Below are 25,915 nucleotides of genomic sequence, written 5' to 3'. Positions count from 1 at the left end.
ATGAAAAAGTCGCAAGTACAACCAGACTATTCGCTGATGATTGTTTGCTGTACCGTCCAATTAAGTCAACTGATGATGAAGATGCTCTCCAAAAGGATCTCGATACTATAGTCGAGTGGTCACAACAATGGAGCATGCAGTTCAACCCTTCCAAATGTGAAACAATGCGTGTCACCAGAAAGAGGAATCCAGGCGTCACATCCTACAACATACTTGGTGTCACCCTTGAAGAATCCAAACAAACCAAGTATCTTGGCATCAAATTGCAGAATGATCTGCGTTGGAATGGTCAGACTCATCATGCAACAGTGAAAGCAACAGGTGTCCTAAACTTCCTGAGGCGCAACTTTCATCATTGTTCAGCTTCTGTCAAGGAGAAGCAGTATTTCACCCTCGTTCGACCTCATTTGACCTGTTTTTACAAAATGTTAAATGGTCAGCTAGACATAGATCACAATACCTACACCAACCCCAAACCAATTAGGAGCAGACGAGGGCATTCGATCCAATTTGTGATCCCAGCTACAAAGACAGATGTGTACAGCAATTCGTTCTTCCCCCGCACAATTAAAGCATGGAATAATCCCCACCAAACTATAGTTACCCAACCAGATGCAACTAAATGTAAAGTAGCACTTTCTTCCCAATAACCCTTTCTGGCTTAATCCCTCCCTTCACCACCTCCAGTTTAAATTCCAGCTGGAATATTTTGGAGGACCAAGTAACCAAGAACCAAGCGCTGCTTGAAGCCGTCAATTTCAAAGGGAGCTGAAGGCAGCAGAAATTCTGCCTTTGCTGTACTGCACATGTGCAGCACTAGTTTCTTGGGGGGTTTTTCAAATATGGATTGCCATTATCTGAAGAGTATCTTAGGACATAAAGAGAGAAGAATGTAGTTCGTGTACCAATAATGTGGTAAGTACATTTCTTAGTGCTATATGTTTTTAAATACCGTATTTCCCGGGGGGGGGGGGGGGGGTTCCTTTCACAGCGTTTGAGGAGTCAGGCCCGGGGTAAAGTTGCGGGGAGGGCAGGAGTGCTGTGAAGGAGGGGGTCGAGATCATGCCACTTGCGACGCTCCTTGCACGGAGGCGTGCGATGCCACCGCATTGAGGCCGGAGGGGAGAAGTAGCTCGGGTGGCTGTAAGCGACCGCCGGGCCGGACAGCGGAACCAGCCGCCACCTCAGCTCCTTCTGCCGGCCCCCGCTCACCTCTGGCAGCTCTCAATCTAAAAATATCTCTCCTGCCACTCGCTGGCCTCACTCATGTCAGCCGCTTCCCGCAGATCCTTAAATTCCGACAGCGCGATTGAGGTTACTCGGCTGTGGGAATTTAAGGATTTGCGGGAAGTGGCTGACATGAGCGAAGCCGGCGAGTGACAGGTGAGAGGTGTTCAGACGGAGAGCACTGCCAGAGGTGAGCGGGCCGGCAGAAGGCGCTGAAGTGGCGGCCAGTTCTGCTGTCGGGTCCCGGCGGCCGTTCGCAGCTACCCGAGCTGCTTCTATCCCCGGCTACATGCAGTGGTTCCGCGCCCGGAGCACTGCAGCAGCGGTGAGTAAGTGAGTTACTGGCATTATCCCCAACCCTCTGCCCTCCCCACAACTTTACCCCTGGCACAGACTCTCCACACGCTGTGAAAGGAACTGTCCCCCCAATTGGTCCCTTGAACAAGTGTTGTCATTCAATAAGATGACAACTGATTAAACTTTTCCCTGTGCTCCTGTTTTTCCCACCATCTCTCCACCTGCCGTCACCCTTCACCCCCCACCCATTCAGTAATTCAGAATAAAGGAGACTTGGAAGCCTTGGGCAAATTGATTTGTTACTGTCTTTATTTTTATATTTTATTTTTACGGAGAGAACAATCTGCACATGCGCGGGTTAAGTTTAAAAACAAAAAGCCGACTGACTGACTGCCTACCCTGAGTAATTACTCACTGCACGTGCCTGGCACATAGATATGCAGAGAATAGAGGGATATGGATCATGTACCGGCAGAGGGTTTAGTTTAGTTTTGCATCATGTGCAGCATAGACCTTGTGATCAAAAAGGCCTGAGCTATGATCACAATGGAGAACATAAGGTGCTAGCTAGTATTGAGGAACAAAGGGACCTTGGTGTACAAGACCAAAGATCCCTGAAGGTGGCAGTACTGGTGAAGAAAGCATTTGGGATGCTGGCCTTCCTTCGATGGGGCACTGTCGTCTAAGGGTTATATATAATCTGTGCATAACTAAAACTCTGATCTTGTTATCTTCCGGTTTGCGCAGTCTTTCTATTTGCGCAAAATTGGTATGTGATAGCGCTACGATTTTTCTCCAGCTCACTCACCGTTCTCCAGTGCTGCGAGTGCACCAAGTTTTGTTCCAATCGGTTGAATGCTGTCAAAGTTAGCAAGGTTTAAAAATCTAAAATATGTGTGTGCGCAGATCGATCTCTCCTGCCAGTCAGCGCGCGCGGATTAGTCTCTTCTCCTGTCACACCACGGGATGGTCTGCCCCTTCCTGCACCATTGCGTCTTTACTGGAGCTGAGGGACGCTCTGGATGGCCGGCGATGTCAGAGATGTCGCCAAACGGAAAGCGGAGACTCTGAGCGGAGGAGAACAACCAGCGCCCGCTGCGAGTCCCCATCACACCGCCAGCCCCAGCCCCTACCCCTCTGGTCCCCCTCGTTGGCTCCTGCCCCCTTCCCCCAGTGATATCCCCTTCTCCCCCATGGCCCTTCCCCCGTAGTTTCTCTGAGCTTTCCCGCCACCCGCACCCCCCTCCCCAACAGCCCCCCCCCTTGCCCACACACCCCTCCATCAACACTAGGGGCGCCGCATGATGTCAGCCTCTGCCTACAGTCTGTTTATCCATCTTTTGTTTAATTTTTAGTCTGTTTTAAAAGTATGTTGTGGAGGTTTCTTTAGTATTTCTATGTGGGGGAGATGGGTAGGATAAGTAGGAAACTATTTCTCAGTCACTTCCTGGCGAGGATGCGACTATTCTACGATTTGCGACCTCCCCCCGCGGCCTACCAACTGGATTGGCGCGGCCTTTCCTGCCAAAGCTTCAGTGGCGGCGCAGGAATGGATTCACTGGATGCCTTACCTGGGTGAACATCAATCCAACATCAAAGAGGAGGATGACTGAACTTTGGGCCTTCACTCACAGATTCCGCTGTGTGGGGGATGTTTATGTTAAAGTCTATCGTGTTCTGTTCTTCTCTTTTTATTCGTATGGTGACCCCAAATTTCAATTGGTGCATGTGACAATAAATGTCTCTTGTCTCCCCCCCACAATCTGCCCCCCGCCCACACCGCCCTTCCCCCAAGCACCCCCGCCCACACCCCTCACCCCCACAACCCCCCCCCCCCCACCCACACATCCCTCACCCCCACCGGCAACCCCCGCCCCGCTCACACATACCCCCGTCCCACACACAGCAGAGATCACATTGTGACGTCATTTTCGGCTGTCGGAATGTTCACGGCAGCTTGTGTAAATGAGATCCCATTGTGATTGGAGGAGTGTGAGATGCCATTGTGACATCGTCACTGGAAGCTGCTAGAAAAGTCTCCCACTCAGTCAGTAATTATTCTCAAAGTTGGCTTTATTTTAATTTTAAATATCATAACGTGAAATATAACATCAAATGTGAAGAAACATGATACGAACGACCACAGGAAAAAGCTGAGTAAGATTCTGCAAAAAATGTTGTGCTATTTTGAACAGTTTTGACATAGCTCCCGAGATCACAGACAGACAGACAAACAAGTTGAGACTTTTAATAGTGTGTATATTGTGGGGCGTAGGTCTTGAAATGAAAGCGAGAAGCCGGGAATTTCGGGAGGTACCTTTTAATATGTCCTTCCAGGTAGCAGGGAAGTCCACGAGAGAAAGATGGCACCCAAACCCTTGCCTTTAATCCCTCTGGTTAAGGGCCGCCTCTGGACTGAACCATTCCCTTGCCGAGGGGTTTGATAATTGGGATGGCCCAACCCATGGGAGCCGCCATAGGACCCCCCCCCCCAGAACCGGAGGCACGAAACGCACTGGCGGGCGCACAACTCGGTCGGACCGCTCAGCTCTGCCCCATAATTGACGAGGAAGCGGGCCCCGGAGTGCCGATCCCAGGCGAAGAAGCGGTGAATCTGGCCGGCCACCGTGGGGACTATTGGCAGCCGGCCCAGGCGTTTCCCAGGAACGTGCACGGCTGGCGGTATTGCCGTGCTGCAGCACCCCAGCGCTGGTGGTAATAGCACCAGCACCTCCTGCTGGTGGCACTTGGAGCTTGCTGGCGCTGGACTGCAGGTGCAGTACCCGACACGGCCGCGGCGGGCGATCTTTCCTGCACCGTGATGCCCACCGGATGCCACTCCAGAGGCCGTACGAGGGCCTGTTCCGGGTGTTGGAACACGGGCAGAAGTCCTTTATGTTGGACATGGGGGGCCGGCCGGAGGCTGTGTGTCGATCGACCGGTTGAAGCCGGCACATCTGGACATTGACCAGCCGGTGCTGGTTGCCCAACCTCAGCCTCGAGGGCGCCCCCCTTCGTGGCTCCCTCCGCCTGTCACTCCACCTGTCCTCCCGCCGGTCCCTCGACCTCGATTGGGATGGCCCGACCCATGGGAGCTACCACAATATATAGATATGAGGAAGACTGTCTACACCCAAATGTTTGTGGCAATCTGGAGGTTGACGTAAAGACTCCACATTTCAGAAGCGTTTGGACGGGCAATTGAATTGCCGTGGCATAGTCGACTGCGGACTAAGTGCTTGTAAATGGAACTGTACAGTTGCCATGGAGTGCCGAAGGGCCTATTTCTGTGTTGTACAAGTATTACTGGTTTAATCTCCTGTTACCAGTTACATTTTGCAGCTGATAAACCATACCAGACAATGATTTTGCCCAATATTTGTACTTTATTAATCTCAATGATTTTAAATACTGTAATTCAAAGGTTCACTGCATAGTTTAAAACAAGACTCTTTGGTTACACAATTCTTTAGTTATTTCCACAACATCTAGAGCTTACTACTTGTATCTAGATAATACTCACACAAATGAGTTCAATGTGGCAAGTTCTCCTCAAAGTCAGGGACTTGGGGTCTTTTGTGATTGTTGATCTGCAGAGTTATTGCGTTTGGCCATTTCATGAGTCAGCTTTGCACATTGCTTTGTGTACCTTCAAGTCATTCCTTAGATTTTTACAGCCAATTAGCCATAAAACCAATACTTTTCTTACATACTTTTTTCCCCATTAATTCTTTCAAATTGCTGGTACCCACCTAGCCACCTGGTCTGTAATGATTGGTGTTTAGACTTGTACACTTGCCTGTTTGCGTGCGTGGTTAGGGTTAGTGGGGATGTCCTCGAGCACTGTAACAGTCATGTCAGCTGAGAAGCTGCCTCAGCTATGCTCCCACACTGACACAAACCAGAGGTCCAAGTGTCAGGGTAACCCCACGTCACGCAGATCCTCTTCACACTGACCAGGTCTCTTTGTTTCCAAATCTTCTACTGACTGCTTTTTTTGTCTCTTGTCTGTCCTTTTTTGATTCCTGATCAACACGATTAAAGGATCTCCACTTATCCAGGTAGACAAATCTAAACATAAGCAACGAGTAATTGTATTGTGGAATCATTAACAGACATACCTTCAGTGAAAGATTTAGGAATGGGTTTAAGTAACAAAGGTTACACGTAACTTTTCCTTTTCTTTTCCCAAGTACAAATAGCAGTTAAAATTAACCAAATAAGGTATTGTGCAATAATAAGAATTTCAGCATGTGATATAAAATGTATTTGAATATTGGTTCTCCAATTCCATAAATTATCCCACCATGTTGAAATAAATATTTTAGTATTGGCAGTTTATACATCCTGGAAAGTCTGATGAGCATGATGTGACGCAGAAAGTTGTCTCCCAGTAGTTGGTACTTTAGTTTTATTGTCACATGTACTGAGATACAGTGAAAAGCTTTTTTGTTTCATGCTATCCAGTCGGTGGAAAGACTATACATTATTACAATCAAATCGTCCACAAGTGTACAAATACAGGATAAAGGGAATAACGTTTTGTGCATGAGTGTTATTCTAATACATTCAAAATTTACAAGGAGCAAAGCAATATGAGCAAAACACAAAGTGTTGGAGGAACTCAGCGGGTCAGGCAGCATCTGTGGAGGGAATGGAGAACATATGTTTCGACTCAAGACCCTTGAGGCTGAACAAAGATTTCCGCATCTGCAGTTTCTTGTATCTCCATTATGATGCGGGCATTTTTGCTATTATTCAAGACCCATAAATACATGTAAGGGGAATGAAATAAATAGTAGAGACATGACTAGTACACAAATTAAAGACAGAATTCAATTCAAAACACAATATGAGGCAATTCAAGCACAGATGAAAAGGGAGGGGGACGTGGGGCTAAGGATTGGCAGAGGTGAAGAGATGGGTCTTGAGGCGGGACTGGAAGATGGTGAGGGACACGGAATTGAGGATCAGTTGGGGGAGGGAGTTCCAGAGCCTGGGAGCTGCCCTGGAGAAGGCTCTGTCCCCAAAACTGCGGAGGTTGGACTTGTGGATGGAGAGGAGACAGGCTGATGTGGATCTGAGGGACCGTGAGGGTTAGTAGGGGGAGAGGAGGTCAGTGAGATATGGGGGGGGGCAGATGGTGGAGGGCTTTGTAGGTGAGGACCAGGATTTTGTAGGTGATCCGGTGGGAGATGGGAAGCCAGTGAAGTTGTTTGAGGACTGGAGTGATGTGATGCCAGGATTTGGTGTGGGTGATGAGTCGGGCGGCTGCGTTCTGGACCAGTTGGAGTCGGTTGATGTAGGTGGAGCTGATGCCAAGGAGAAGTGAGTTGCAGTAGTCCAGTCGGGAGGAGATGAAGGCATGGATGAGTCTTTCAGCAGCGGGAGGTGTGAGAGAGGGTCTGAGTTTGGCGATATTGCAGAGGTGAAAGAAGGAGGTTTTAATGACATGGCAGATGTGAGGCTCAAGGGAGAGGGTGGAATCAAAGATCACGCCAAGGTTGCGGGCCTGGGGAGATGGAGAGACAGTGGTGCCGTCGATGGTGAGAGTGGGGTTATTGATTTTGCTGAGTGTGGATTTGGAGCCTATGAGGAGGAATTCTGTTTTATCACTGTTGAGTTTGAGGAAGTTATGTTGCATCCAGGTTTTTATAGCTGACAAACAGGAGTTGATGGGAGAGGGGGGGGGGGGGGGGGGGGGGGTGGGGGGGGGTTGTGGGGGGGGGGTTGTGGGGGGATTTGGTGCCGAGGTTGATCTTGGTGTCATCGGCGTAACAGTGGAAGCCCAGGTTGAAGTGGCCTTAACTTGTGGATCAGTCTTATCCTTCTCCATAGCTACTTTAAAAATAAGAACATTATGATAATTTGTTCCATAGTGCTCCCCTAATGATACTTCTTTCATTTGCCCTGTAGAATCAAAAGAAGACAAAGTGTTGAAGTAACCTAGCAGGTCAGGCAGCATCTGTGGAGAACATGGATAGGTGCCGTTTTGAGTTGAGACTCTTCCTCATTTGCCCTACCTCTTTCTCCAAGAGTAGGCCTAATGTGCCTTGTATATAATCGATGAAGGAAACTTTTTCTTGAACACATTTTACAAATTCCACCCATGTCCAAGCCCTTTGCACTATGGGTGGCATACAGTCAAAATTCAGAAAATTAAAATCTTCCACTAATATAACACTCTTATTTTTGTAGCAATCTGCAATCTCCCTGTATATCTGTTCCTCTAATTCCCGCTGACTATTGGGTGGCCTATAATACAGTTCCACCTGTACCGTGATCATGCCTGTAGCATTTGTATCCTGGAACATTGAGTTGCTAGTCCTACTCTGCCCTAAGCCAAGTTTCTGTTATTTCCCGACATCAGTCTGAAGACCACCCCCCCTGACACCAGTCTGAAGAAGGGTCTCGACCCGAAACGACACCCATTCCTTCTCTCCATAGATGCTGCCTCACCTGCTGAGTTTTGTGTCTACCTTCTGTTATGACCTGTTGCCTGAGCAAATCAACGTCCCGAGTTTGTCCATCCTACCTGTTGAGGCTCTTATATTGAAGTAAATGCTGTTTAAGTTATTGGTCTTTCAGTCTGAGGAATGCTTGCAACCCAAAACATCATCTCTCTGAACTGAAGGTATGCACTTTCACACTTCTGCACTCAGTCTGAAGAAGGGTTTCGGCCCGAAACGTCGCCTATTTCCTTTGCTCCATAGATGATGCTGCACCCGCTGAGTTTCTCCAGCATTTTTGTGTACCATCATCTATCCATGTTCTTCAGAGATGCTGCCTAACTCACTGATTTACTCCAGCACTTTGTATCTTTTTAAAATTGCCTTTCCCTCTTTGCTGTGCTCTTGGCTGTCTTTTTTTTCTCTTTCACTATGGTTTTGCACCCAATTTCTCATTTGTCTCTTTTCTACTCTTCGCTTTCCCTCCCTCAAATCTAGTTTGAACCCTCCTGAGTAGAACCTACAAATCTCTTCACCCTACTTAAATTGGTATCATCCATTGAGGGTTATTTGGCAACTGTAAATTAGTCATTAGTATAGGCAAAGATAACAAAATCGAATGGGAAATTATGGAATTTAAGAGAGCATAGCCTGTAGAGAAATAGGGATGAGGAATGGATCTAAGGTAATTGCACTGCTGGAGCTAGCATGGATTCAATAGACCAAATTCACATGTTTAATCAATAATGTTTTATTATTAATGTTTAATGCTTTATGTGTCATTCCTAACTGTCACTGTATGTCATTGTCACTTGCGGGTGGAGCACCAAGGCAAATTCCTTCCATGTGAATACTTGGCCAATAAACTTATTCATTCAAATAGTCTCTTGTGTAGGGGACATAAAGACCTCCAATTTCTGATTCTCTAGATATCCTCGATGTTGAGTTCTTTGTGAATGTTTTTCTTTGATTTGATTAGTAAGGGTGTGAAAGGTTCCTGGGAGAAGGTAGGCGGATCGAATGTTGGAGTGGATTCAATGGGCTGAATGGCCTAATTCTGCTCCTATGTTGTTTAGTTTAGTTTATTGTTATGTGTACCGAGGTACAGTGGAAAACTTCTTGTTTTGTGTTATCCAGTCAGTGGAAAGACAGTGGAATGATTACATTCTAGCAGTGTACAGATACAGAATAAAGGGAATTGCATTTAGTGCAAGATAAAGTCTAATAAAGTCTGATTAAATATAGTCCTTTGGGAGGGCAGGACACTCTCTGGTTGTTGTTAGAATGATTCATTGCCTGATCATAGCTGTGAAGAAACTGTAGCACTTTCACACCTGCACTTCCTGCCTGATGGGAGTGGGGCGAAGAGGGAGTGACCGGGGTGAGCTTATATTGATTAAGATGGTGGCCTTGCCGAGGCAGCGTTAAGTGTAGATGGAGTCAATGGAAGGGAGGTTAGTTTGTGTGATTATCTGGGCTAGTGCAAGATAAAGTCCAGTAAAGTCTGATTAAAGATGGTAAGTTAGGCCCACTCCAAAGTTGTTGATAGAATGGTTCAGTTGCCTGATAACAGCTGGAAAGAAACTGCCCATGGTCTTGTGCTTTGTTACAGCATTTACAATTACGATACAAATTTATTGTCATTTGAACCTCAAAAGAAGTTCAAACGAAATTCTGTTTCTGCAACAAGGAAAGAACCAAGACACACAAACAACACAATTTACACAAACATCTATCACAGTGAATTATTAAAAGAGGGACAACATTTGATTTCTGACATTAGGTTTTTAGATCAGTAATGGATAGTGAGCTCGGGTGTGGCTGCTACAAATAAGACGGATGTGTACACTTACTCTGGAAGTTGAGTAAGTTGAGTAACAAGTTGTGCATGTTCCCGCTATCCAGTTCCTCAGTTTCCCAATAGCAGAATTTCCCCTCCAAATTGCATCAATCTAATGACTCACAACCAGTCTCGACAGGGAAACGCCCCTCTATGACGTCAGCACGCCCTCCACCCGATGATTTGATTGGAGTACCCGCACGTCAATCAGGCTGCCTTTCCATGACGTATGGTGCTCGGTCTGAAGACTGGGAGGGCGGTTCCCACCCGCGTTACCATAGTAACCAGGCTCTATTCCTTCCCGGTTCCAAATCTAACATATTTTGCTAGGGCATACGTGCATTAGATCAACTAATTCGATAAGTATGATTAGCTCAGGGAGCAGTTATACCGTATTTCGGGCTGAGTGTCTCCGCAGATCGTCCCGAGTTGCCTGGGGTGGGGATGCGCGTCATTTCCGCCCGCGGCGGTGACGTCAGATCCTATGGGGGCCGGATGCCAGTTGCTGGCGTGAAGAGCTCGGAGCAGGACGTGTGTCGCAGCGGTCGTTACTGTCAGGTAAAGCCCCCTCTCCCCAACTGCGGATCAGATCGATACCTGTTGCCGATGTAATCGGCAAAGATCTTATAGCTCCTCTATAATCTTTGGTAATCACCTCGGCTCTTTCCTACCGAACTCATGTGCTGGGCAACGACCCGCTGGGTCTGAAGAAGGGTCTCGACCCGAAACGTCACCCTCCTTCTCTCCAGAGATGCTGCCTGTCCCGCTGAGTTACTCCAGCAATTTGTGTCTACCGCTGAGCTATACTATGTTAATATTTCCCTTATACCACTGTCTATATCTCCCTTTATACCACCGTCTATATCTCCCTTTATTTCACCGTCTAAAGCTCCCCTTTATAAATATTACCGTCTATATCTCCCCTTACACCACTGGCTATATCTCGGTCCTCTCTCCCCTGTCTCGGTCTGAAGAAGGGTTCTGATCCATTCCTTCTCTCCAGAGATGCTGCTTGTCCTGCTGAGTCCTCCAATTTTATGTCTATCTTTAGGGTTGCTGTGACCCTGACCTTGGGTGCTCACTGTCTGGAGTTTGTATGCACTGTGGAGAGTTTACCTGGTTTCCTCCCACATCACAAATCTATGTCGGTTAATTAGGCTGATGTCTGCCTGATAGCCTTGATTGACCTTGGCTCTGATCATTTTCACCCACTGTTGATGGGTGATAAAATCTGGTGGGAGTTAATGGGAATGTTTGAGAATAAAATAGTGATGTAACTACCGGTAGTTTAGGGTTAGTAATGAACAGTGGGCTGAAGGTCCTGCTTTTGTGGTCAATCTGAAAACTTCTGTAGACTGAAGTAGGGCCCTGATGTGAAATGTTGCCTTCCCAAATGGGTGGATCAGTTTTTTATTGACCTCTGGAATTAATGCAATTAGAAAACTTACTCCAATCTGATGTCATTTCCCATTTCCTGGATATAAAAGACAACCTGAAACAGGACAGCAGGTGGGATATGGATGTGTAGGACCAAGTGGATACCTTGGCCCTGCCCATCCTCTCGTCCAGCCTCATTCTCTTCTCTCCTCTCACCCCCCCCAACCGCCCTCAGCAATCAATTAGACGAAGCATCCCGACCCGAAACGTCACATCTCTGTTTTCCAGAGATGCTGCCTGACCCGCTGAGAAACTCCAGCATTTTGTGGCTTTCTTTGGATATCAATAGTGCAGGTTTGCTTGGCTGATCACACAGTTTATGGGGCTCTATGGTTGACATAATAAAGAAGGTTAGAGGGGGGAGACAAAATTTAAAGGACATGCTAAAGTTGTGAAATACAGGTATGGAACTATTGTTGAAACCTAAAATTAAAAGAGAATGTTGTAAATGCCCAACAGATCTGATAATGTTTGTGAAGAGAGGGGAAACAAGTTTAATTACGGGTAAACAACTGTGCAGGAGGGACAGCCAGTTCTGGTATGAGTAAAAGCTAGTTAACTGATGATATTGAATGTGATGTTTAAGAAAGAACTGCAGATGCTGGAAAAATCGAAGGTAGACAAAAATGCTGGGGAAACTCAGTGGGTGAGACAGCATCTATGGAGTGAATGAATAGGCGACGTTTCGGGTCGAGGCCCTTCTTCAGATTGATGTGAGGGGGGGGGCGGGAAAAAGAAAGGAAGAGGCGGAGACAGTAGGCTGTGGATGAGCTCGGGAAGGGAAGGAGGGAGAAAGCAAGGACTACCTGAAATTGGAGGTCAATGTTCATACCGTTGGGGTGTAAACTACCCAAGCGAAATATGAGGTGCTGCTCCTCCAATTTGGGACTCATTCCGGCCCTGGAGGAGGCCCAGGACAGAAAGGTTTAGATTTGGAATGGGAGGGGGAATTGAAGTGCTGAGCCACCGGGAGATCAGGTTGGTTATTGCGAACTGAGCGGAGGTGTTGGGCGAAGCGATCGGCAAGCCTGCGCTTGGTCTCACCAATGTAGAGCAGTTGACACCTGGAACAGCGGATGCAATAGATGAGATTGGAGGAGGTGCAGGTGAATCTCTGCCTCGCCTGGAAAGACTGCTTGGGTCCTTGGATGGAATCTAGGGGGGAAGTAAAGCGACAAGTGTGGCATTTCCTGGGGTTGCAAAGGAAAATGCCAGGAAAGGGGGTGGTTTGGAATGGGAAGGGATGAATTGACCATGGAGTTACGGAGGGAACGGTCTCTGTGGAAAGCTAAAAGGGGAGGAGATGGGAAGATGTGGCCAGTAGTGGGATCCCGTTGGAGGTGGCGAAAATGTCGGAGGATTATCTGTTGTATGTGACAGCTGGTAGGGTGGAACTCTGTCCTTGTTACGAGTGGGAGGGATAGGGAGTGAGAGCGGAGCTGCGCGATATAGAGGAGACCCTAGTGAGAGCCTCATCTATAGTCGAAGAGGGGTACCCCATTCCCTAAAGAATGAGGAATCTCCGATGCCCTGGTTTGGAACACATATGATAGTAAGTCCCTGCAAAGTGCCTTGACTGAAAATGAGGCGCTGTTGCTCAAAGTCACACAGGGCTTTGCAGGAACACTGTCAGAGAACCCAGAATTGTCTGGTTCCAATCACCAGACAGACCAATGAAATTGTTTAAATTAGCCTAATTATTGTCCCCTGGAATTTCACTTACAAAAATTAGTTGTATTTCCGAGTTGCAATATTTTTTAGCCCTCTTTACAATCCTGAAATTGATTGTCACAAGAAAATTAATTGCAATTTTATATTTCTTTCCCTTTGTAGTTGCTAACGTTATCTTAAAGTCTTTTTGCTTCAGGTTGCAGGTGTACGAGAAGGGAGTTTCCTGTATTAACTGGGTTTTAAGTCCATTCCTGTAAAGAATTTGCATGTAAATAGGGAGTAGATCTTGAAAGCAATGAGCAATACTTGCATGACTTGCTATTCTTTAGGATTTCAGTGTACTGTCAATTGATTTTGGGGTGTTTAAGCTTAACCTGTGATTCTGTTTGTACATTTGCTCAAGTAGAGGCTTGATTATTGAGTCACATATCAGAGATTTAAACATAACATTTCGGGAAAACATCTTGCCTTACTGGAAAAGTGGATTTAAAATGTTTTATGACACAATCTTCAAGGTGCCCAGAAGATTTTGTACCAGACCTGGCTGACATTTGTCTCAGCTAACTTTGGCCGTGGAGATATAAAGATAGAAAATATCGGGAATTATCGCGTTTGCTCACTGCATTTCATCAAAAGTAAGGCATTATGTTTTATCTTTATTAATTTGTTATATAAAAAGTTTTAAAAGTGAAAAATCCATCATTAAAATTGCAAAATCTTCCATGGTTCTCAGGTGGGTTTTAACATGCAAAAAGAAAATGCTTCTGAAGCTACATTTACTATTTAAATAATCGTAAACCATAAATGCGTTTTGAAATGAATTTTACTCAGATGCAAGCTAAGGAATGGGATAATTGTCAGCTGTTAATTGGACAAAATCAGGACATTTTATTATTATTATCCAATTAACAGCTGACAATTATCCCATTCCTTAGCTTGCATCTGAGTAAAATTCATTTCAAAACGCATTTATGGTTTACGATTATTTAAATGGTAAATGTAGCTTCAGAAGCATTTTCTTTTTGCATGTTAAAACCCACCTGAGAACCATGGAAGATTTTGCAATTTTAATGATGGATTTTTCACTTTTAAAACTTTTTATATAACAAATTAATAAAGATAAAACATAATGCCTTACTTTTGATGAAATGCAGTGAGCAAACGCGATAATTCCCGATATCTTCTATGTTTATATCTCCACGGCCAATGTTTGCTAACCACTTCCGCTGTTGTTGCCCCTTCAGCTCCCTCTTGTCTTTACCTTCGTTTTTCTTTATCTTCTGGACTGTAAAGTAAGATAACTGCCTCACGGTCACCCCGGCTGGCACAGTTATTTACAGCTCAAAAACGGGCCGTTTTCGCGGTTTTTAACGGGTGTGAAAGTTCGCGTTTCCAGCATCAATAACATGTACCGGAAGTGACGTTTGTACCCCAGTTAAATTTTGCGTCCACGTGGGTGAGGATCTATGATCCAGTGACCTTTTGTGAAATCACCCTATTTACATAGATAACAAGCAGCAGGGGACCAAGCACAAATCCCCGATGCATGACACTGGTCACCGGGGTCAAAACTACTCTCTCACTCCTACCAACATGGCATTTCTTCGAAGATCTGTGAATGTGACGAGCAGATCTTTGAAGCAAGAGAATCAAAGGACGAAGAGAAGTAACAGATCAACTTTGATATTCACTGAGCTAGCAGCTGTGAGATTCTGTATTTGTATCCCTTGTGTGGCAGTCAGCTTCCATTTGATTTATCTACATTTGGTAGGAATAAAGCAGCCATCCAGAAAAATATTTGAGATGACATTAAATGGAGACCTCCAGTTGTAATTAAACCATCAATTCATCACTTTTGCCAATTAGCAAATATGCTGAAAACCCCAGTTTTATAATTCACTCTTCTCTAATGAACCGTCAAGCAATTTTGCAATGTCATTGTGAGTTGCCAGAAAGTGATTCATGACTCTTTCTTGTAAATGACGAGGGTTTCCTGTAAACCAAGCAGATGGCCTCAAGCCACAAAGTCTTAAGGCAAAACATGTTTATGAGGAAGTATGTGGAAATACTTTAAGCCTGGTTTACTCAACTATGTAAATCACTTCAGCCTATGAAACTAAAATGGAGTTTATTTTCGTTCAGGAAGTTGCGGTACTAATCATGGCCATGTTGCTATAAAAGAGAGGCAGTTATATTCAGTTTTGACTTGGATCTGGCTATCGCTGGCAGGGCCAGCATTCTTTGCCCATCCCTGAAGGTGCTCATGAGCAACAACAGTAAACCTCCAGAAACGGGTGCCCTGGCCCACTCATTAGTGCCAACTAAGGCACTTACCTGAATCCGATCCATTTGCCTATGTTTAGCCCATACCCTTTGAAACCTTTCCTATCTGTTTAAATGTATTTTAAATCTTGTAATTGTACCCTCCTCTACCAGTGTATTAGTCTTAAATCATATTTTACTTTTTCGTAGTGTTATGTAATGGGTGGATCAGTTTTTTATTGACCTCTGGGATGAATGCAATTAGAAAACTTACTCCAATCTGATGTAATTTTCCATTTCCTGGATATAAAAGACAACCTGAAACAGGACAGCAGGTGGGATATGGATGTGTAGGACCAAGTGGATACCTTGGCCCTGCCCATCCTCTCTTCCAGCTTTATTCTCTTCTTCTCTTCTCCCCCCCCCCCCCCACCACCCTCGGTAATCAGTCTGAGGATGCCTCATCCCATCCCAATGATGGTAATTTGATTGGATTATAGGGGTAGGATGTCCAATTTCATGTTGGGGATTGCTGTTGCTGTGAATGTAGCCCCAATGTTACTTGCCATCATTCAGCCTTTGTCTAGTTCCCCGCTGCATGTGGGGAATGGCCTCACATTTGATGAGGAGTTGAATAGAATTGAACATCATGTAATCATCAGTAACCACACTCTCCACTTCTGATAATGTGATAAAAGTGTAGACATTAAAACTGTTGACGGTGTTTGGGCTGAAGATACTGCTCTGAAGAACTTCTGCTGTGATCTAATATACATTTTCTCACTTTGTTCATAGAAATATGACTTTTACCTTGGGGGCAACTGTCTCGTGTTCATGGCTAGCATCTTGTAGCAATTCTCACTTAACATTTAACTGGTGTTATTAACTTTAATATCTTTATTCCTGCAGCCATCATGTCTTCAAGTAATGTAAGCTTGCTTCCTACACTTGGCCAAGAAGGTGATCACACTTCTAAACTTCTTCAAAAATCCAAGGAGTCCCCATTTGTTCCTATCGGTAAGTTGGTTACCAGATCGCCAAGCCATAATTCTAACGTTTCTAATGTTGCAGACACTATTATATTCCAAATTATTTGTCAAAATAAAAAGTATTTATGGTTGGGATTAGAGGAACAGGTTTATTGTATATTGAACCAATTTATGAAATTTGAGCTGTGGTCAGCTTCAATCCTTTATTCTGGGCCTGAGTTTGCAATGTGGCTCATTGACTGCATTTTGCTGAATTTGCAGTTGAGTGAACCTTTGTACTGTTCATTCAATAATTAGGAATGTGTTCTATGATCCATATAAGTCCACATTCAAATAATATTGCAGCTAGAAACCCAGAGCACAGTGGTTGGGTATTTGTGGATGCAGCATCTCAATGTCCAGACAATTCAATAACAATTAAAGCATGAGTGACCAGAAAGTTGTTACGGTGGGTGGGCACTTATCTTTGTACATTGAGTACATTAAATGTCACGAGTAGAGAAATCAGAGGCCTCGCAAAGGAAAATATTGGAGACGCTGAAATACAAGCAGAAAATGCTGGTAATAGCAAGTCAGGGAGAGAAATAGTTAATGTCTGGGGTTTTGTTTTCCATCCGAGACATTTCCTTTAGATTCTGGAATTTATGAACAGTTTAAATAGAATTGGTTTCCTTTAGAAAGTAAGTACACATTTTTTTGCTTAGTCATCCTGACACATCAGATGGCGAACAATGGAATTAAATTTTATCTGACTCTACTGTGTGAGCAAACTATAATTCCTGATTAAAAGTATGACATGGTTTGGACAATATTCTGAATAGTTTCCAGCTTTCAGAAAAAATATATTGTTTATCTTTGTTTCAGGTATTGCTGGGTTTGCATCAGTGGTAGCCTATGGACTCTACAAACTGAAGACCAGAGGGAACAAAAAAATGTCAGTGCATTTTATCCACATGCGTGTGGCAGCCCAAGGATGTGTTGTGGGAGCAATGACTATAGGTAATTGTCTTGTTGAAAACAATCGTTCAGTTGGAAAATTTCTGAACCTCTGAGGTTGGTGCTAAATAAACAGACCCTATCAATTGCACCTCTTAGAAGTCATCTTTGGCAGTTCACAGTCTTGCTGACACTTCTGGTTTCTGTTTGCCAGTTCATGTTTCCTGCAGAAATAGCAATTTTTCAATGTTATTGGCAATTCGTGAATGCGACATGTTAATCACAAACTATTTTAAAACCTTGATGTTTGAATGCTGATGACTTTGTGGATGAGGGCAAAAGCTACAACTTGTCCAACACTTTGCTCTCAAGAGGGTGCAGATCATTGGTCGGGGTTTGATTCTGGAGCAGCTAACAATTGTACATTGGCCTCAGTGGAGTTATTTGAGTGGGGAAAGGAAAGCCCAAGATGTTGGATTGCACATTCCTCTGCAGCTCAACTTGTACTCAGCCCAGGTCACTTTTGTGCACCGCACTGCATTCCTTTTGAAGTTTCTTTGGTTTATTAAGTATAGAAGCATGTCTAATGGGAGAGTCTAGGACCAGAGGCCATAGCCTCAGAATAAAACGACATTTCTTTAGGAAGGAGATGAGAAGGAATTTCTTTAATCAGAAGGTGGTGAGGCAGAATTTCTTTAGTCAGACTTCTGTGGAGGCCAAGTCAATGGATATTTTTATGGCAGAGATTGATAGATTCTTGATTAGTAAGGGTGTCGGGGGTGAAGGCAGGCATATGGGGTTGGGAGGGAAAGATAGATTGGCCATGATGGAATGACGGAGTAGACCTGATGGGCCAAGTGGCTTAATTCTGCTGCTAGAATTTATGAAGTAATTAGTCTTGGTCAGTTATACAGCTTGGAAACGGGCCCTTTGACACAACTCTTCCATGCTGACCAAGGTGCCTCTGAGCCGGTCACCTGTAGTAAAGAAGCAAACTGTTTGATAGCTGGCAAAAACTGCCTGTTTCTTTGCACCGGATCCCAGCATTTTTTGCCTGCAATTTGGCCCATTTCTCTTCAAACCTTCCCTATCTATGATCTTTATCAAATGTTCCTACCACGTAATCTGGCAGTTTATCCCATATATATACCGCATTCTGTATGGGGAAAAAACCTGCACCTCTAGTCCCCTTTATATCTTTGCCCTCTCACCTTGGACATATGCCCTTTAGTTTTAGACTACCCTACCCTGGGGGAAAAAAATAATCATCCATCTTATTCATTCCGCTCATGATTTTATGATCCTCTAAGGTCACCTCTCAGCCTCCTTTGCTTCAGGGAAAACATTCCCAGTCTCTCCTTGTAACTTACAGTGGCTTGCAAAAGTATTCATACCCCTTGAACTTTTCAACATTTTGTCACGTTACAACCACAAACGTAAATGTTTTTTATTCGGATTTTATGTGATAGACCAACACAAAGTGGCGCATAATTGTGAAGTGGAAGGAAAATGATACATGGTTTTTAATTTTTTTTACAAATAAAAAAACTGAAAAGTGTGGCGTGCAAAAGTTTTCAGCCCCCTTTACTCTGATACCCCTAAATAAAATCCAGTGTAAACAATTGCCTTCAGAAGTCACCTAATTAGTAAATAGAGTCCACTCGTGTGTAATCTAATCTCAGTATAAATACAGCTGTTCTGTGAAGGCCTCGGAGGTTTGTTAGAGAACATTAGTGAACAAACAGCATCATGAAGCCCCAGACAAAGTCAGCATGGATTTATGAAAGGTAAATCATGTCTGACGAATCTTATAGAATTTTTCGAGGATGTAACTGGTAGAGTGGATAAGGGAGAACCAGTGGATGTGTTATATCTGGACTTTCAGAAGGCTTTCGACAAGGTCCCACATAAGAGATTAGTATACAAATTTAAAGCACACGGTATTGGGGGTTCAGTATTGATGTGGATAGAGAACTGGCTGGCAGACAGGAAGCAAAGAGTAGGAGTAAACGGGTCCTTTTCACAATGGCAGGCAGTGACTAGTGGGGTACAGCAAGGCTCAGTTCTGGGACCCCAGCTATTTACGATATATATTAATGATTTGGATGAGGGAATTGAATGCAACATCTCCAAGTTTGCGGATGACACGAAGCTGGGGGGCAGTGTTAGCTGTGAGGAGGATGCTAGGAGACTGCAAGGTGACTTGGATAGGCTGGGTGAGTGGGCAAATGCATGGCAGATGCAGTATAATGTGGATAAATGTGAGGTTATCCACTTTGGTGGCAAAAACAGGAAAGTAGATTATTATCTGAATGGTGGCCGATTAGGAAAGGGGGAGATGCAACGAGACCTGGGTGTCATGGTACACCAGTCATTAAAAGTAGGCATGCAGGTGCAGCAGGCAGTGAAGAAGGCGAATGGTATGTTAGCATTCATAGCAAAAGGATTTGAGTATAGGAGCAGGGAGGTTCTACTGCAGTTGTACAGGGTCTTGGTGAGATCACACCTGGAGTATTGCGTACAGTTTTGGTCTCCTAATCTGAGGAAAGACATTCTTGCCATAGAGGGAGTACAGAGAAGGTTCACCAGACTGATTCCTGGGATGTCAGGACTTTCATATGAAGAAAGACTGGATAGACTCAGTTTGTACTCGCTAGAATTTAGAAGATTGAGGGGGGATCTTATAGAAACTTACAAAATTCTTAAGGGGTTGGACAGGCTAGATGCAGGAAGATTGTACCCGATGTTGGGGAAGTCCAGAACAAGGGGTCACAGTTTAAGGATAAAGGGGAAATCCGTGTGGCTGAACACTTTTGCACGCCACACTTTTCAGTTTTTTTATTTGTAAAAAAAATGTGAAAACCTTGTATCATTTTCCTTCCACTTCACAATTATGCACCACTTTGTGCTGGTCTATCACATAAAATCCCAATAAAATACATTTACGTTTGTGGTTGTAACGTGACAAAATGTGGAAAAGTTCAAGGGGTATGAATACTTTTGCAAGCCACTGTAAGTGCTCCAGTTCTGACAGCATACTGGTGAATCTTTTCAGCACTCTTGCTAGTTAATCACATCCTATAGTATGGCGATCAGAACTGCGCACAATATTCAAGGTATGGTCTCGCCACCATCCCATATCGTTGTAAACTGATGTCCCAATTCTGGTACTCGATGCCCTGCCTGAAGGAAAGTCTGTCTGGCACAATCTTTGCAACCATGTCTACTTGTTTGGCCACTTTCAGGGAACCATATACTTGTGCCCATAGATATCTGCTCTACACTCCCCAGGGATCTGTCATTCGTTGTATATCTGCTGCTTTAACTTACAAAACTGCATCACTTCACACTTGTCATATAAATTGTCTAATAATTATTCATACAATGTTTTTCTTTTGCAGGAGTTCTGTACTCTATGTACAAAGAATATGTTGTGAAGCCCAGAGAAGAGAAAAATGCTCTCCTTCATAAATGAATTGAGATTTCTACAGTATCTCCAATAACTTAATTTTTGGCTCTTAAGTATACCGCACACTGAGGAGATTAGAATTTTTCTTGTTTTAAATATTTGTAGAATATGTGCTAGGTTTTTAGATTTGATTTTTCTCGAAGTATACTGATCTTACACGTAGGTGATTTTCCATGAGGTGATTGCTGTTGTGTGCTGCAAAGTGTCATCATTTTATCAAATGTCTTTTTAAAACAAACAAGTGCTATTGATGTGTTCCTCGCAATGATTATACTTGATACCTATGTAAAAAAGAACTGATTAATTTGTTAGCAAAATATGATTGGACCTTAAGTTTTAAAGTTTCAAGCCCGTGTTTCATATTGGCTTGGAGTTTAGGGGGACTGATTTGTAGGTGTGTTATAAAATGGAGAGGGTGAATGTGCACATTTGATTTCCTGCAGTTGGAGAAATCAAGAACCAGAGGCCATATGTTTAAGGTGAGAGGTAAAATGTAATAGAAACCTGAGGGAGCAACTATTTCATGCAAGGGGTGGATTATATATGGAACAAGTAGCCGGAGGAAGTGGTTGAGGCAGGTGCAGTAATAACATTCAATGGATACGTACTTTGATCTGAAAGATTTAGAGGGGTATGGATCAAACATGGGCAAACAGTACTAGCATAGATGGGCATCCTGGTTAGTATGGAGGAGTTGGGTCAAAGGATATAGTTCTTTGCTGTACAACACCAACTCTCTGGAGTTGCTCTCTGGGTAACTATCCCCATTATTTAACTTGTTATGATGATCTGCACTATTTTGGATCACTTTTACGATTTTTTTTTGTTTTCCAACATGGCTACTCTTAAATGCTTGTTGTGGTATGAGATTTTTGAACATGTACGGAGCTAAGAAAATGCAACCAGAGCTACCTTTGAATCATAGTATTGTATAATTTTGAATGTTTCCCTTGTAACATTATTAGTATAAATAACGTGCAGCAACAATGTCCTGGTATTACAAGGTTACTGGGATCTGAATTGATAAGTTGCTTTTTTTCCACCATAACTTGACTGCCCTTTTCTAATTTTTTTTTTTTTTTTTTAACTTCAAAACATTCTAGTTATGCTGCTGGTTAGGCTCCAGTTCTCCAATACACAACAGTTACAGTGTGCACTTGTGTACTGGTTAGAGGGTTAAGGGCCTGTCCCACGTGTCGGAGGTGAATTCCAGTAAAACTAGTCCCTGGCAGTTGCCGAAGTGGGACAGGCCCTTTCGTGTAGTTTAAGTACAAACATTGCCTTTTATCTATTCAACGATTCTTGTTATATTTGGTGTGATTAGGTTCATAGAATCTGCACCATAAATATTTATGTAATCTTGGAAGTTTCAGGTCATATCACGGTACTTGCAAATTTGCTACAAATACCCAGTTATTTGCATTACTATCTGTAAAGCTCTGGTGGGTTAACACTTTGGGAGTAGTTGAAACAAAGAACTGCTGCTTAATGCACAAATGTTCATGCTGGAATGACTCAGCAGATCAGGCAGCATCTCCAGAGAACATGGATGTGATGTTTCAGATCGAGACCCTTCTCCAATTGGAAGGGTCTCGGCTGAAACATCACCTGTCAATGTTCTGTAGAGATGCTGCCTAACTTGCTGAGTTACTCCAGCACTTTGGGAGTATTCTTGCATTTCTTTAGAAATAGAATAGGTGGCAAAATTTAATTTACATTAACTTTTACATATTTGCACATTTCTAGCTATGTAAAAAGACTCCAGTTGATAGAGTTATTTTCATGCTTTGTTTTTTATTTTGGAAAATTCTAATCTCCAGTACATTATATTTTCAGCATCTCTACTGATTTTCCAAGAAGGCTGAATACGGTTTTAAAGCACATGAGTTGAATGGGAAACAGTATCAGAACTGGGCTTTCATTTTGACATTGACGCAGTGCTTTGATGTGTTAAACCTTGCACCTAGATTTTTAATCTCTATGGTAAATTTAACACGCTTAGATTAAATTTGAGTACAAAATACTTGAATATTGTTAATGTATGAGAGAGAAAACTATAGATAGGTTTTTGAAAAGTGGTCTTGTTTTTCAGTGTAATTAGTATTAAAGCAGTGGTTATCACACAAGATCGAAGATGTCAGCACATGCAGTGGCATTTTACTCCCCTAGCAAGTTATAGTGTGACTTGACTACCTCTTTTAAGTATGCAAATTAAAGAATAAACATAAAGATGAATTATAGATTTATTGTAGCAGAAATCTTATTTTTTAAATGCCTGATTTAAGGTTGTATTTTAGTTATTTATGTATTATAAAATCTCCCCAGTTAAAACAATGTCTCATACTGTTGTGTTATTTTTATATATAATAAAGAGAATAAATTGAAAATATCTTCTGTGGTCTTATGCATCAAAATCCCTTGATGTTGCTTTTGTTATATCCTCTGTTTTATGCTAATGGAAAGAACCCCATTTATAGAAAAAACACATCATAAGACAGTAATTTGTGTTTGACAAGGAAGTGCAAGTTAGCAAATTTAAGAATTTACAAAAGTTCACACAACTGCGATAAGGCATGAATTCTGGTGGCGGCGCGACTCGTTGCAGCGGCTCCTACAGCCTGTCTGTCTTTTTTTATTTTTGTCTAGTTAAATGTAGTGTTTGGTGTTTTTTAAATACTGGTTTTTAAATGTGTATATGTGGGGGGCGGGGGGGGGAAACCGTTTAAAATCTCTTCCCTGTCCGGGAGACCCGACCTTTTCCCTGTCGGGTCTCCGTTGTCGTTGGGGCCTAGCACCGTGGAGCGGCCTCCAACCTGAACGACCCGGGGGCTCGGGAGACTGCGCTGCGGACTATTCACCATCGTGGGGCTTGTCGGCCTCGGAACGCGGGGAGCGGTGGTGACTCGCTGCTGCGACTCGACTCCTGGGGCTCGGAGGCTCCAGCAACACAGCCGCAGGTCCGGTGGACTGGGACATCGGGAGCTCGCGGGTCCGGGGGGAGAGAGAGACCGCTTCCCGGAGCTCCCGCAACGCGACTTCTCCAGCCCGTGTCGCGGGGTTTGGAACGACCCGGAGCGGGGAAGTACATCGCCCGGCACGGCTTCATGGCCGTGGGACATTCCAGCGCCCGCTGGGGGCTCCAGCTTCAAGACTTCTAGACCGGGAGCGGGGCCGTAAATCGCCCGGCACGGCCTAAAATGGCCGTGGGACTTATCATCACCCGCCTGGGGCTTGGACATCGGGAGAGACATGGAGAACAGGGGAGAGAAAAGACTTTTGCCTTCCATCACAGTGGGTTCACTGTGATGGATGTTTGTGTGAATTTAATTGTGTGTATGTCTGTAGGACATTGTTTTTGTTTGTATGGCTGTGGAAACAAAATTTTGTTTGAGTCTCACTGGGGCTCAAATGACAATAAATTTGTATTGTATTATTAATTATAAGAAGCAGACTTGGCCTAGACCAGTTTTGAAGTGTGTGATGTTATTCAAGCATACATTTATGAACAGGACTAGACATAATGGGTACAACAATACAGTGATGCCTCGTGATGGCTGTCCCAAAATAAGAACATTTCCATTCAAAATTGGCATCATAAATCTCCCCCCCCCCCCCCAAGAGGATGATGAATCCTTGCCATACTCCACCCCAAAAAAATGTAGAGTTTTGTTTATTCAAGGCAAAATTCAATAGATGTTTGGAAATTTAAGGAAATAAAAGACATGTAATTTGTGCAAGAAAATTGTACCAAGATGAAAGATCAGGCACAATGTTCACACATGGTGGAGCAAATGGAGGGGCCAAGTGCCCATTTCCACTTTTCCCCACACTGGCCCTATCCCCAAACTCTATCTCCATTACATTGATGACTGCATCGGTGTATACTGCACCCATGCAGAACTCATGGACTTCTTCAACTTCACCACCAATTTTTATCCAGCACTCAAATCTACTTAGACCATCTCCGAAACCTCCCTCCCCTTTCTTGATCTCAGTCTCCATCACAAGAAATAGACTATTGACCGACGTCTATTACAAACGCATTACTCCCACAACTATCTCGACTACACTTCATCCCACCCTGCTTCCTGCTAGAACATCCGGGATGTCCTCTTTCTTTAGGGAACGGGGGTTTCCCTCTCCCATCATAGATGAGGCCCTCACTCGTGTCTCTTTGGCGCTTTGCCATTGCTCCCCCTCACCCTAGTCGCAATAGAGACCGAGTCCCCCTTGTCCTTGCCTTCCACCCCTAACTCATTCCTTCCCACCCAAACCACCACCTCCCCAGGTACCTTCCCCTGCAACTGCAGAAGATGCAACACCCGTCGCTATACCTCCTCCCTCGACTGTCCAAGGGCCCCGACAGTCCTTTCAGGTTAGGCAGAGGTTCACTTGCACCTTCTCCAACCTCATCTACTGCATCCGTTGTTCAAGACGTGGACTCTTATACATTGGCGAGACCAAACGCAGACTGGGCGATCGTTTCGTGGAACACCTTCGCTCAGCCAGTGTGAACCAACCTGATCTCCCGGTTGCTTTTAATTCTCCTTCCCATTCTTACACAGACCATTCTGTCCTCGGTCTGCTCCATAGTCAGAGTGCGGCTAAATGCAAATTGGAGGAACAGCATCTCATATTTCGCTGGAGCAGCTTACAGCCCAGTGGTATGAATATGGATTTCTCTCACTTCAGGTAGCCCCGGCATTCCCTCTTCTTCCCACCCTGCTTCCCGTAAGGACTCCATCCCTTACTCCCAATTCCTCCGTCTACACCGCATCTACTCCCAGGATGAGGTGTTCCACACCAGGGCATCAGAAATATCCTCATTCTTCAGGGAACGGGGGTTTCCCCCCCCCTACTATAGATGAGGCTCGCACCAGGGTCTCTTCCATACCCCGTAACACTGCTCTCTCTCCCCATCCCCCCACTCGCAACAAAGGCAGAGTCCCCCTAGTCCACAACAGATCAACGGTGGATGCGATCTCGCTGGCCCTCCACTCCGCACTGGACCACTTGGACAACAAAAACTCATATGTCAGGCTGTTATTCATTGATTACAGCTCGGCATTTAACGCAATCATCCCCTCCAAACTGGTTACCAAACTCGCAGAACTGGGTCTCTGCGCATCCCTCTGCAACTGGATCCTCGACTTCCTCGTCCACAGACCACAGTCTGTTCGTATTGGTGGAAATGTGTCAGCCTCAATAACAATTAGCACGGGAGCACCTCAAGGCTGCGTGCTCAGCCCCCTGCTGTACTTACTCTATACCCATGACTGCGTAGCGAACCACAGTGCGAACTCCATCATCAAGTTCGCTGACGACACTATTGTGGGGC

General features: G+C 44.4%; 1 protein-coding gene and 1 long non-coding RNA gene across 2 annotated transcripts; one reads left to right on the top strand and one right to left on the bottom strand.

The window, feature by feature from the left end:
• Nucleotides 1-5,244: 5,244 nt before the first annotated feature.
• LOC116987426 lies at nt 5,245-10,259 on the bottom strand. Its single transcript, XR_004415712.1, has 2 exons — nt 10,205-10,259; nt 5,245-5,595 (listed from the first exon to the last, which is right to left on the bottom strand). It is a non-coding gene; the product is annotated as an uncharacterized LOC116987426 (long non-coding RNA).
• On the top strand, nt 10,252-22,966 carry higd1a (HIG1 hypoxia inducible domain family member 1A). Its single transcript, XM_033043454.1, has 4 exons — nt 10,252-10,371; nt 16,093-16,200; nt 17,037-17,171; nt 20,510-22,966. Exons 2-4 carry the CDS (start codon nt 16,098-16,100, stop codon nt 20,581-20,583), a joined length of 312 nt encoding a protein of 103 aa, XP_032899345.1. The 5' UTR covers nt 10,252-10,371; nt 16,093-16,097; the 3' UTR covers nt 20,584-22,966.
• Nucleotides 22,967-25,915: the final 2,949 nt, after the last annotated feature.

The sequence above is a fragment of the Amblyraja radiata genome, chromosome 2, assembly GCF_010909765.2.
Source record: "Amblyraja radiata isolate CabotCenter1 chromosome 2, sAmbRad1.1.pri, whole genome shotgun sequence".
In the NCBI taxonomy this organism is placed as follows: Eukaryota; Metazoa; Chordata; class Chondrichthyes; order Rajiformes; family Rajidae; genus Amblyraja; species Amblyraja radiata.
The sequence above is the reverse complement of the archived record's forward strand: the minus strand, read 5'-3'. Positions and strand labels throughout refer to the sequence as shown.